Here is a 13,251-nt window from a genome sequence, read left to right on the forward strand (position 1 = left end):
TGTGATCCTGGGACCTTTACTTAACTTCCCGGTGCCTCAGTTTCCTTATCTTTAAAATAAAGAATAATTTTATTTTATGTTTTTATTTTTGTCTTTTTAGGGCCACACCTGCGGCACATGGAGGTTCCCAGGCTAGAGGTCAAATTGGAGCGGTAGCTGCTGGCCTACGCCACAGCCATAGCAACGCCAGATCCAAGCCACATCTTCGGCCTACACCACAGCTCAGGGCAGTGCTGGACCCTTAACCCACTGAGCAAGGCCAGGGATTAAACCTGCATCCTCATGGATGCTAGTCAGATTCGTTTCTGCTGAGCCACTATGAGAACTCCTAACAGAGAATTATTTTAAAGAGATACTTCACTGTCTTTTTCAACCATATTATGCTAGCCTCTGACTGGCCCAGATCATGTTCTATCAACAGAATATGATATTATTTAAAGATTATTGTTTGGTTGAGGGGTGGACTTGAAGTTTGGGTTATCTTTTAAAAAATAACTGCTTTGGGGACTGAAATCTTTGAAATTTTGCTAGCTGCGGAGAGATTTTAGTCATCTTAAATTCCATTTCTACTTGGAATAGCCATGTCTTAGGTATAAAGAAAGCAAATCAAACTTTTAATATCTGATTTTCGGGTGGAACGTAGTTTCTTTTCGGAAGATATTGCTTTTTAAAATATTCACCAGTTTCGCCTCTAAGTTTTAGCTATGTGTAGTTCAGCTGCATTAAGTGTGATCTTTTCACCTCTCCAAATCCACTGAACTCCGAAATCCTCATGCTCTGGGGCTCTGTTCTGGATGGAACCAGCCCTAGCAGATGCTAAAACGGCTGAAGTGGAATGTCTGGGCGGTGGAGACCAAAAGCTCTGTAGAGAAAGCCTCTTACCTTTTTCTCTAGGAAGATTGAATTACTGTAATTTTATTACAGATGCTGAAACGACAATCTACCAAGTACAAGGCAGATAAAACCTATCCCACAACAGTGGCTGAGAACCCCAAGAATATCAAGAAAAACAGATATAAGGATATCTTGCCATGTAAGTTTCATTTCTCCCTTTGAACTTGTACCTTCTCCTTCTCCTAAATTCAATCATCTTATCTCTTTTTACTCACTGGTTTCTGTTTTGTTGTTGTTGTTTTTCTTTTGCTTTTGGGGGCCAAACCCATGGCATATGGAAGTTCCCAGGCTAGGGGTCGAATTGGAGCTCCAGCTGCCAGCTTACACCATAGCAACGCCAGATCCAAGCCACATCTGCGACTTACACCACAGCTCATGGAAACGCAGGCTCCCCGACCCACTGAGCAAGGGCAGGGATTGAACCCTCATCCTCATGGATACTAGTTGGATTGGTTTCCACTGTGCCACAATGGGAACTTCTAGTTTCTGTTTCTAATCCTGGATTGCGGCTTTGACAAGTTAGTTTGTACCGTGTATGACTACAAAGGAACATGCATCCGTTCGCTCTTCAAACACTTATGAGCAGCCACTATTCCCTGTGTTGGTTTCTGACTTACAGAAAGCCCTCTGAGCAAGCTTCTCAATTATTCTTTCTTGTGTGTTACAGATGATCACAGCCTAGTAGAGCTGTCCATGATAACCTCTGATGAGGATTCCAGCTACATCAACGCCAGCTTCATTAAGGTACACTCAATAGTTCCTATTTCTCTAGGTCCCTAAAAGAAAGGACGCGGGAAAAGCAGCACATACTATTTGTAGTTGCCTCATGTAATTTCTCTTCCCCTTTAGGGAGTTTATGGACCCAAGGCTTATATTGCCACCCAGGGACCTTTGCCTACAACTGTCCTGGACTTCTGGAGGATGATTTGGGAATACAGCGTCCTGGTAAGTGCAGAGTGGCTTTTGGTACGAGATCCTCCCAGTGTTTAGAGAGGAAGCAGTGTCAGGATATGGGACTGAGGTTTCCTGTGTATTAAAACCAGTGGGTGTGGGGGTCAGTGGCTAGAATTTTGGTGTTCAGACATCTTTTAGTCAAAATCACTGTGTCATTACTGTTCAAGGCAAGAAAAATTCTCGTCTTGACAGGCTCATTTGTTAATGAGAATTTGCTGATTTGAATAGAGAAAAGGGAAGTAAGGACAGAAGGAAGAGTGAGAGCAACATTTGATCATTTATCAGGACTTCTTTTTTTGGTTATAAGACAAATAAAGAATAAGTAACACCTTTGAACTCTGGAACCCATGTATGAACTGCTTTTTTCTAACTGTATCAATGTTTAAGTTCCTGTCTATTTCATCCCCTCAGGTCATTGTTATGGCATGCATGGAGTTTGAAATGGGGAAGGTGAGTTGCTTTCTGGTATACCTTAAGGTAAAGGAAGAAGGAAAAGAAGGGGGGACATTGGTAGCGGAACTCTTCCTTAAGTGTGACTTGGTAAAAATGCTCCTCTTCCTAGTTTTCAGTTTGGGAAACTTGAAACACATGACTCTCAAGGCTTCTTTTTTTTTTTTTTTTTTTTTTCCACCCCTGAGAACCTCTTTTGTCTATTTTCCCAGTAGACTCTGTGGGTTTTATTTTGGTTGTGCTTGTGGCATGCAGAAGTTTCCAGGCCAGGGATTGAATCTGCAGTAGCAATAATCAAAGCCATAGTCGTGACAGTGCTGCTGAGCCACCAGGGAACTCCCTAGACTCTGTGTTTTAAAATAAAAATAAGGTATACTTTTGAAAGTAACAATTCATTTTCCTGTCATTACTGAGCAGACACTTAAAACTACCAGTCAGAGCTTTTTTGTGCTGTCTGGCTTGGCTGCCACTAGCCACCTGTGGCTCTTGCCCTCTTAAAATATGGCTGGTGTGACCGAGGAGCTCATTTTATTTCAAGGAATTTAAATGTAAAAACTGATATTCACTTTAGTTTTTGGAAAATCTTAAGTTATTTTTGGAATAGCACAGACACTTGAACCTTTTTCAACCATAAATTTTATGAAATCTAAAGAGAGGTAAAATATTTTCAATTAATAGTCACCATATTAATTGAAATGTGCTGTTAATATAAAATACACACTAGATTTTGAGACAGTTTAAAAATGTCAGATATCTAATACAGCCACCAGGGAACTCCTCTAATAACTGTTTTAAATTGATGACATGTTGAAATTTTTTTATCTATTGGGCTAAGATACATTAAAATTAATTCCATCTTTTTTCATTTTGAATGTGGCTATTAGAAAATTTTAAATGGTATACACAACTCATATTTCTATTGAACAACGCTCTTTGAATCTGCTCTTGCCATTCTGAGTTGATACAATTCCAGCTAAAACCCAGAGAACGTGGGTTTCAGTTGGCTTGTGCAGCTTTGTTTTAATCCTTTTGAAATACTGAAAATGTCAGATCCCTATTTCTACCTCCTCAGACTTCTAGGAAGTCTGTAATTTGTTTTTTGTGGTTTATTTTATTTTATTTTTATTTTTTAATTTAATAGTTATTTCCCAAATACAGTTTTTTTTTCTACTGTATAGCATGGTGACCCAGTTACACATACATGTGCATATTCTATTTTCACACATTATCATGCTCCATCATAAGTGACTAGACATAGTTCACAGTGCTACACAGCAGGATCTCATTGCTAATCCATTCCAAAGGTAATAGTTTGTATCTATTAACCCCAGGCTTCCCAACCACCCCACTCCCTCCCAGAAGTCTGTAATTTGTATATCTTTATTTAATGTTTGTTTTTCCATCTTTGAGAATTCAGACTTGGGTTGAAGCCTAAGGGGGTTAGGAATTCCTAACCTAAGGTGAAGGACACATTGCTGAATTTGCTTCTAAACAAGGGAGGGGGTTCTGTTACCCACAAAAGACTAGAATATATGGAGGGGAGTCACTATATTCTGCTTTGTGCAACAGAAAAAATGTGAGCGATACTGGGCTGAGCCAGGAGAGATGCAACTGCAGCTTGGCCCTTTCTCCATATCCTGTGTAAGTATCATGTCTATTTCCTTTACGGCTGAGCAAATGATCCAAGACTTACTTTATTGAAAGTAGTCTTTGAATATTAGTCTTTGAAATAACTAAGATTTTAATTTTCTTCTTAGGAAACTGAAAATAGAAAATCTGATTATACAATCAGGACTCTAAAAGCCAAGTTCAATAGTGTAAGTATACGACACTAGAGGTAAACCAAAGCCCCACAGAGATCAGGCAAATGAATATACAGATATGTGACTTGCGTCACAGGGTGTGGTGGGACCTTTGATGTTCTGGATAAATCTTCATATCCATAAAAGACCTTTGGTGTAATCTATGCTCCTCAGTCTTCCTGCCGTGGCTCAGGGGAAACGAATCTGACTAGTTTCCATAAGGACATAGGGTCCATCCCTGACCTTGCTCAGTGGGTTAAGCATCTGGCGTTGCCGGGACCTGTGGTTTAGGTTGCAGATGTAGCTCGGATCTGGTGTTGCTGGGGCTGTGGTCTAGGCCAGTGGCTACAGCTCTGATTCAACACCTAGCCTGGGACCCCCCCATATGCTGCAGGTGCAGCCCTAAAAAGCCAAACAAACAAACAAAACTACTCCATAGCAATGGCATACATATAAAATGATAATATTTCTAGGGTGAATAGAGGCTATGTACAGTAGATAGAGGCTGGGAACCAGCTTCAGAGCTCAGGCTGCTTGGTTTCTTTAAGGCAAAGGGATTTAGAATATCATCATGACTGTGACCCATTGGGATGCTCTGGTTTGGATTATTTTCTTTTTTATTATTATTATTTATTTATTTATTTGCTCTTTTAGGGCCACACCTGCAGCATACGGAGGTTCCCAGCCTAGGGGTCAAATTGGGGCTGCAGCTGCCGGCCTTCATCATAGCCACAGCAACGCAGAATTTGAGCCACATCTACGACCTACACCACAGCTGGCAGCAATGTCGGATCCTCAACCGAGGCCAGGGATTGAACCTACATCCTCATGGATACTAGTCGGGTTCATTTCTGCTGAGCTGCAATGGACACTCCTGGCAGGAGGGACTATTTTTGTACCTCCTCTTGTGAGTGGGGCAGATAGGGACAGGTCAATAGTAAATATCCTGAAATTATTTATAATTGTTCCTAGAGGGAGTATGGTCACCAAAGGTCTATAGGGAAGAAAGTCCCATCAACTGCAAAAAAAGATACAGATGCTATTTACTAAATTAGAGTAATCTTGTGGTGGAATGAGGTGGAGTCGAAGCCTTGAGCTCTCCTTTTAATCTGGCTTTTTTTTTTTAATAGGAAACTCGAACTATCTATCAGTTTCATTACAAGAATTGGCCAGACCATGATGTGCCTTCATCTATAGACCCTATTCTTGAGCTCATCTGGGATGTGCGTTCTTACCAAGAGGATAACAGTGTCCCCATATGCATTCACTGCAGGTATGATGCTGTTGCATGAACCTTCTACCCAGAATAAACCAAATGTTACAGTCTGGCCAGGACTCCTGCTTTAACTGAAGGAAGACTGGCTTTGTTAGAACTAAAGGATGTAGGCTCCTAATTCTAGGCTTACTTTTTCCAGTCAATCAGAAAGGAATGAAGCATAAAAATGCAAATGATTGAAAGGGAAAGGTCAATAGCAGAAACTATAATAAATTCCACCTGAGCATTAAATTCATATTTCTCTAAATTTTTTTGGTGAACGCCAAAACTGCAGAGACTCTATTTTTTTTTTTTCCCTGTCTTTTATTTTTTTAGGGCCGCACCCATGGCATATGGAGGTTCCCAGGCTAGGGCTCTAATCAGAGCTGCAGCTGCCGACCTACACCACAGCCACAGCAACACCAGATCTGAGCTGCATCTGTGACCTACACCACAGCTCATGGCAACACTGGATCCTTAACCCACTGATCGAGGCCGGGGATCAAACCCACAACCTCATGGTTCCTAGTCGGATTTGTTTCCGCTGTGCCACGATGGGAACTCCACAACTCTAGAGACTCTTGCAGTGAGCTGTTGCCTCAGATCTGTCCTGAGGCTCAGTATGGCATACGGCAATTGACAAATATGTTCTGGGAAATGTGGGGTTTAGAAAGTTTCATGGCCTCTGGGTTTCTTCTTCTACCAACCTGCTGGGGAAAATTTTCCAGCTACTTTCAATGATCCGCTCTCTGCAACTCGACATGCTGCTGTGATCTTTCATTTTAGCGCTGGTTGCGGAAGGACTGGTGTTATTTGCGCTATTGATTATACGTGGATGTTGCTAAAAGATGGGGTGAGTTTCTCTCAGCAAGCACTTGCATTTTCTTACCTTGTTCCTTTCAGACTAGGAATTGTTTGGTTCTCCAAAATATCTATCTCTGCAGTTTTTTTTTTCTAGAATATTAACTTGCTTTGTCAGATGATTAATTTAGTTTCTAAGCTGGTGGTTCTCAAAACGTGGTCCCCACAGCAAGTGGCATCAGTATTACTGGAGAACTTGTTAGAAATGCAAAATCTTGGGCCCCACCTCAGGTGAACTGAAGCAGAAACTCTGGAGGCTGCTTGTTGCTTCTGGCACATGCTGTAGTTTTGAGAAGCACTGCCCTAAATGACATAGTTACCCTTCCTTTAGCCATACTGCTTTAGCAGAAGAACTCGATTTACTGTAAGTTTTGTGTTCCAATCTATAAATTGTTTTTTAAAAAGTCTAATAGGAAATTAGAAGTTTAAAATGTGGGCTTTAGAACTGTCTGCAAACTTCTTTCATTTCCATAAAACTCTCATCCTTGCTCCCTTACTGAGATTTCTCCTTCATTATATTTTGAACTTTAGACATTTGATCACCCCAGGTGAAATTATTCTGAAGAGTTTCAATATTTCTGAGGTTGTAAATCATGATGCAAGTGATGAGAAACTTCATTAGCTTAAAAAATACATCCTTTTTTTCTGATATTGTCCCATGTTAGGAGAGCAGATTTCATGAAGGTAACAAGTCTATGAGACAGTGGCAATAATTTATTAACAAAGATAGGAACAAAGGAGTAAGATATTTTTTCTTTATTTGATAGATAATTCCTGAGAACTTCAGTGTTTTCAATTTGATCCAGGAAATGCGAACACAGAGGCCTTCATTCGTTCAAACTCAGGTATGGCTTATGGTGAACAACATGACATGTCTGAACCTGGCTCCATCTCTCTGTTTGATAACAGTAAGGCATCTAAAAACAGCCGACTGCTTTACTGTCAAGGATATTAGTCCATTTCCTCTAACTCTGAATAGCCTAATATTTTGCCCTTATCCCTTGCCTGGGCCAAATTCCTTTCATCCTTTATATTTTACTGTTTATTCAGAAATATTAAGAAAACAATATAGATATTTCTTACAAAGGTATTGAAAAAACTCAGCAAGCTTTTCGACTTATTAGGAAGAAATCGCTGAGTCAGGTTAACTTGAAGTTCTATAGGAGTTCCTGACCAGGCTCAGCAGTAATGAACCTGACAAGTATCCATGAGGACGTGGTTTCAATCCCTGGCCTCGCTCTGGGTTAAGGATCTGGTGTTGCTGTGAGCTGGGGTGTAGGCCACAGCTGCACTCCGATTCAACCCCTAGCCTGGGAAGTTCCATTATGCTATAGGTGCTGACCTAAAAAGCAAAAAAAAGAAAGAAAGAAAGAAAGAAATTGTGTAGTAGTAGTTCATTTTTGAAACCACAGAAAATCAGAGATTTGTCATTTCTTCTTCAGGAGGTAGTAGCAGAACCTGGAAGATGCAGTCTACAAGTTCATTTTAGGAAATAATAAAAAAAAATCTAAAATCATCCATATTCCTGTCATCTAGATGTAGCCACTGTTAACTGTTTTTCTATAGTTTCGCCTGGTCCTTATTGTATGCATATTTTAAAATTACAAAAACCCCCATAATTATGATTATCATACTAACTGAAGTAAGTCAGACAAAGACAAATATCATATGATATCACTTATATGTGGAATCTAGTAAAAAATGATACAAATGGATTTATTTACAAAACAGAAGTAGACTCACAGATTTTGAAAACAAACATATGGTCACCAAAGGGTAAGTGGGGGTAGGGAGGGATAAATTAAGAGTTTGGGATTAACGTATACACACTACTGTACATAAAATTGATAACTGATGAGGACCTACTGTATAGGACAGGGAACTCTACTCAATATTCTATAATAATGTATATGGGAAAAGAATATGAAAAAGAATGGGTATATGTCTGTGTATTATTGAACCACTTTGCAGTACACCTGAAACTGACACAACATTGTAAATCAAGTTTAATTTTTAAATACCTCATAATTACAGTCATACTATATATATGATTATATATGTATCACAGTATATTAACTCGCCCCAGATCGCTCACACTTGTTCATTCCATTAAAAATGTTCTTCCCCGGGAGTTCCTGTGGTGGCGCAGCGGTAACGAACCAGACTAGTATCCAGGAGGATGTGGGTTTGATCCTTGGTCTTGCTCAGTGGGTTAAGGATCCAGCATTGCTGTGATCTGTGGTGTAGGTCACAAACATGGCTTGGATCCCGCGTTGCTGCGGCTGTGGTGCAGGCCTGCAGCTGCAGCTCCAATTGGACACCTAGCCTGGGAACTTCCATATGCCACAGATGTGGCCATAAAAAGCGGGGGAAAAAAAAAAGTTCTTTCCCTTTTCTTTTCTCCAGCTCACATTCCACCTCCTAGGTAAAACATTCCTAGCCCAGGTCTCTCCCTTTCTATGATATTAATTCCTCCCACATTTCTGTACCAATAATTTAACTATATTTCTAAATGGTCTCCTTCTTTAAGATAGAGCTTAGCATTCACCCATTCATTCCTTCATTTCTTACTGTTTAATAGGTAACAGACACTTTGCAAAATTTGTTAGAAGTACTTTTTAGTGCTTAACCAGCAAGACCCTGAAGTATTTAAGGCACTTACAAATGAACTTGCACATAGGTTTAGAAATAAAACAATTGACAGTGGCAGTTCAGATATTTTCATCTAGAAGTTGTGAATCAAGGGGAAAAAATGAAGAGCAATTATAATATTGTTTGGCCCACACAGGTTTTCCACTAATAGCTAGTGGAAAAAAAAGAATTCTTTTTAATGCGTTGACAGTAGGTGTTTTCTATATTCAACCTGTAGAGAGGAAAGTGTAGGTCAAATGATATTGGCTGGTTTAGTGCTGTCAGACTAAAAGGCTGATCCATGTAAATGTATTAAGATTCCAGGAGGTATGCGACCCAGTTCTATAATATTAAATTGTAAATTAATACCAAATCAATAAATAAAAGCCATACCCCGTCTCGGAAAAAGTCCATTTCAGGCCTACTGTTAAGAATTGGAAGGGAGTGGAATCACTTTTAAGTAAGCCTTCCTGTTTTGGCATTTTCAACGACTGTCTTCATTGATCTATGGAACAAATATCTTACCAGGGATGGCTGCTTCCTTCTGACACGATTCTAACCAGGAAATTGCACAGTAACCAGACGAGTGCTTCCTGTGTAATTTTTCTCTCTTCTTAAAAACACTGAAGAGTGTGGGGGAAAAAAATGTATACATGTGAGAATAACTTGATCCCCATGCTGTACAGAGGGAAAAAATAAAAAAATTTAAAAAAAATTGAAAAGTGTTCCAATGGCTGTTTGGGGTAACATAGACTCTGTATTGTTCTCTTGCTACAATTATTTTTGGAAAAAGTTATCCTTTATTTATATACGATTATGTAAAGTGTCAGGGATAATCCTGAATAGGCCCATCCGGATGAAAAGTAGAGTTAAAATTAAGCACAGGTACAGAGGCAAAAACGGAGCAGTAAGAACCCGTAAATGTTCTAATTGTAGAGATCTCATTTTTCTATGGTGAAATCCGTTTATAACCACAAATTGCCAAACTCGATTTGGCAGTCTACTCTTCTTTGGTATCTTTGCTAAGACAGTAACAGCCGCTTGATTGAAGTGTACCAAACAAAGAGTCGAAAGATTCATATTCTAACCAGGAAATTACTTTCTGAATGACCTTGAACAAATTGTAAAGAGGGATAACTTTATAGATCAAATGTGGGAGTCATGTTAAACAATACATATTAAAGCTGTCTGTGTAGCCATTAACCATGTATTTTCCCTGAAGAGATGAATTACCAAAAACAACAACAACAATGCATCCAGGGTAAAATAAAATTTTTTTAAGTGTGAGCAAGGAAAACAGAATTAGAGAATGACAGTGGAAAGAAAGATAAATAAGGAAGTGGGATTAGAACATAAAAAGCATGCTGCAGCTTCCTTGTATATTAGCTAGAGGTAGAGCAAGTATTTAGCTGTTTCTAGCAGCCTAAACGTGCTTCAAGGTCTAACATGGGCTACACAGACACAGGGCACTGTAACGAAATCGATGTGGATGGCCCTTTTGGGTCTGCTCTACGAAGATTGGATGGCTGTTCATGTTCCCGAAATGTGATTAGTTCATCAAGTGTTTTGTTTGTTTTTGTTTGTTCCGGTTTTCGATGCCCGCTTCAGGAACAGTACGAACTGGTCTACAACGCTGTAGTAGAACTATTTAAGAGACAGATGGATGTTATCAGGGATAAACACGCTGGGACAGAGGTAAATTTTAAACTTGATATTTTTGTCGAAAAATTTTTGTCATGTTTGGTTTTGGTCAAGTTGTAGGACAACTTGGAACTTGTCACCTCACTGGAACTGGAGTGTCAGGTATGCAGGGGGCTGCACTATAAATCTCCTCTGGAGAAGGACAATGTAAATGAAGTGCTTTAATTTAGAAAATTAATCTCTTGGTCACCCTGTTGCATACAATTTTCAGCTGAATTTAGAAATAATAGGAGTGAGCGAAAGGGCAAGCCTGTATTCTGTTCCCACGTTTTAAGCAGTTGTGTGATAAGTTAGAAGTGAGAGTGGATAATTACGAAATGAAATGATAGTTGAGTACTGATGTGATTTTTCACATCATGTTAGCCTCATTTTGATTACATATGTATCATCAGATTTTGAGAGGTTTTTGTTTTGTTTTGTTTTGTTTGCTTTTTAGGGCCGCACCCATGGCACATGGAAGTTCCCAGGCTAGAGGTCTAATCACAGCTACAGCTGCCAGCCTACACCACAGCCACAGCAACTCAGGATCCAAGCCAAATCTGGCAACCTACACCACAACTCACAGCAACGCTGGATCCTTAATCCACTGAGCGAGGCCAGGGATCGAACCTGCACCCTCACAGTTTCTAGTCAGATTTGTTTCCGCTGAGCCATCACAGGAACTCCTTTGATATTTTAAAATTACAGTTTGGGGAGTTCCCATCGTGGCGCAGTGGTTAACGAATCCGACTAGGAACCATGAGGTTGCGGGTTCGATCCCTGGCCTTGCTCAGTGGGTTAAGGATCTGGCATTGCCGTGAGCTGTGGTGTAGGTTGCAGACGCGGCTCGGATCCCGGATCCCGAGTTGCCGTGGCTCTGGTGTAGGCCGGCGGCTACAGCTCCGATTGGACCCCTAGCCTGGGAACCTCCATATGCCATGGGAATGGCCCTAGAAAAGGCAAAAAGACCAAAAAAAAAAAAAAAAAAAAAAAGTGTTAGATATGAAATCAATTATGATTTGGCCAAATTGTAATTTTATTTTTTCTTTCTTTCTTTTTTGGTCTTTTTGCCATTTCTTGGGCCGCTCCCGCGGCATATGGAGGTTCCCAGGCTAGGGGCCCAATCGGAGCTGTAGCCGCCGGCCTACACCAGAGCCACGGCAACTCAGGATCCGAGCCGCGTCTGCAACCTACACCACAGCTCACAGCAACGCCAGATCCTTAACCCACTGGGCAAGGCCAGGGATCGAACCCGCAACCTCATGGTTCCTAGTCAGATTCGTTAACCACTGTGCCACTACGAAAACTTCTCATATCTCATATTTTTTTTCAGCTAAAAATCCTTTGTATATTCTAAAATACTCTCAGAGTTCCCATCATGGCGCAGCAGAAATGAATCCGACTAGGAACCATGAAGTTGCAGGTTTGATCCTTGGCCTCGCTGCTCAGTGGGTTAAGGATCTGGCATTGCCATGGTTGTGGTGTAGGCCAGCAGCTACAGCTCCAATTCGACCTCTAGCCTGGGAACCTCCATATGCCGCAAGTGTGGCCCTAAAAAGCAAAAAAAAAAAAAAAAGAAGCATCTGAAGTTCCCATTGTGGCTCAGCAGATTAAGAATCTGACTAATCGAGTTTCTGTTGTGGCACAGTGGAAACGAATCCAACTAGTATTCATGAGGATGTGGGTTCCATCCCTGGCCTTGCTCAGTGGGTTAAGGATCTGGCATTGCTGTGAGCTGTGGTGTAGTTCGCAGATGTGGCTTGGATCTGGCGTTGCTGTGGCTGTGGTGTAGGTTGGCAGCTCCAGCTCTAGTTGAACCCCTAGCCTGGGAGCTTCCAAATGCTTCAGGTACTGTTCTAAAAAAAAGAGAAATAAAAATATTGGTATGTGAAGCAAAAACTGATAGAACTAAAGGAGTGATAGAAAAATCTGCAGTTATTGTTGGAGACTTCAATACCCTCCTCTCCACAATTGACAGAAAATCAGCAGGAATAGAAGAGAACTTAACAGCATCATCACCCAACAGGATCAAAATTGATGTTTATAGAACACTCCACTCAACAATGCTAGACTATATATACATTTTTTCAAGTGCTGATTGAAATATGCCATATGAATCCTCTCTGGGGCCATCCAACAATCTCAAAAATATGAAGAATTGATATCACATAGAGTGTACTCTCTGACTACTGTGGAATCTAACTAGAAGTCAGTAACAGAAAAAAAAAAAAACGAGAAAAGATTCAAACACTTGGAAACTAAACTAGACTCTTCTAAATAATTCATTGAGTCAAAAAGAAAAGTTCAAAGGAAATTTCTAAAAAACACCTTGAACAGAATAAAAATGAATACATATCAAAATTTGTTGGACAGAGTTCTAGTAGTGCTGAGAAGGAAGTTTATGGCACCCTAAATGCATACATTAGAAAACAGTAAGGGTCTCAAATCAATAATGTGAATTCCCACTTTACAAATCTAGGGGGGAAAAGAACAAAATAAACCCAAGGAACACAGAAGGAAGGAGATAGTAAAGAGTATGAATCAGTTTGAAAATAGGAAGACAAAAGAGAAAAATCCGAACCAAAAATCTGGGTTTTTTTTGTTTGTTTGTTTGTTTGTTTTTGTCTTTTTAGTGCCACACCTGCGGCACATGGAAGTTCCCAAGCTAGGGATTGAATCAGAGCTATACCGCCAGCCTACACCACAGCCACAGCAGCACAGGAT

At 40.3% G+C, this 13,251-nt stretch overlaps 1 protein-coding gene across 2 annotated transcripts in view; it reads left to right on the forward strand.

Moving 5' to 3' along the window:
• The window catches only part of PTPN22 (protein tyrosine phosphatase non-receptor type 22), a 66,096-nt gene that overhangs the window by 19,602 nt on the left and 33,243 nt on the right, over positions 1-13,251 (forward strand). For both annotated transcript variants that reach the window (XM_021090719.2, XM_021090718.2), the window contains exons 2-11: positions 925-1,033; positions 1,562-1,638; positions 1,744-1,839; positions 2,260-2,298; positions 3,868-3,939; positions 4,056-4,115; positions 5,231-5,373; positions 6,142-6,208; positions 6,984-7,061; positions 10,456-10,542. In XM_021090719.2, the coding sequence (XP_020946378.1) occupies positions 925-1,033; positions 1,562-1,638; positions 1,744-1,839; positions 2,260-2,298; positions 3,868-3,939; positions 4,056-4,115; positions 5,231-5,373; positions 6,142-6,208; positions 6,984-7,061; positions 10,456-10,542 (828 nt within the window). The remainder of the gene's footprint in view (positions 1-924; positions 1,034-1,561; positions 1,639-1,743; positions 1,840-2,259; positions 2,299-3,867; positions 3,940-4,055; positions 4,116-5,230; positions 5,374-6,141; positions 6,209-6,983; positions 7,062-10,455; positions 10,543-13,251) is intronic.

This window comes from Sus scrofa, chromosome 4, assembly GCF_054392235.1.
Source record: "Sus scrofa isolate SSC_HxYL_T2T_F1_AM1 chromosome 4, Sscrofa_HxYL_maternal_Yorkshire_Landrace_v2.0, whole genome shotgun sequence".
NCBI lineage: Eukaryota > Metazoa > Chordata > Mammalia > Artiodactyla > Suidae > Sus > Sus scrofa.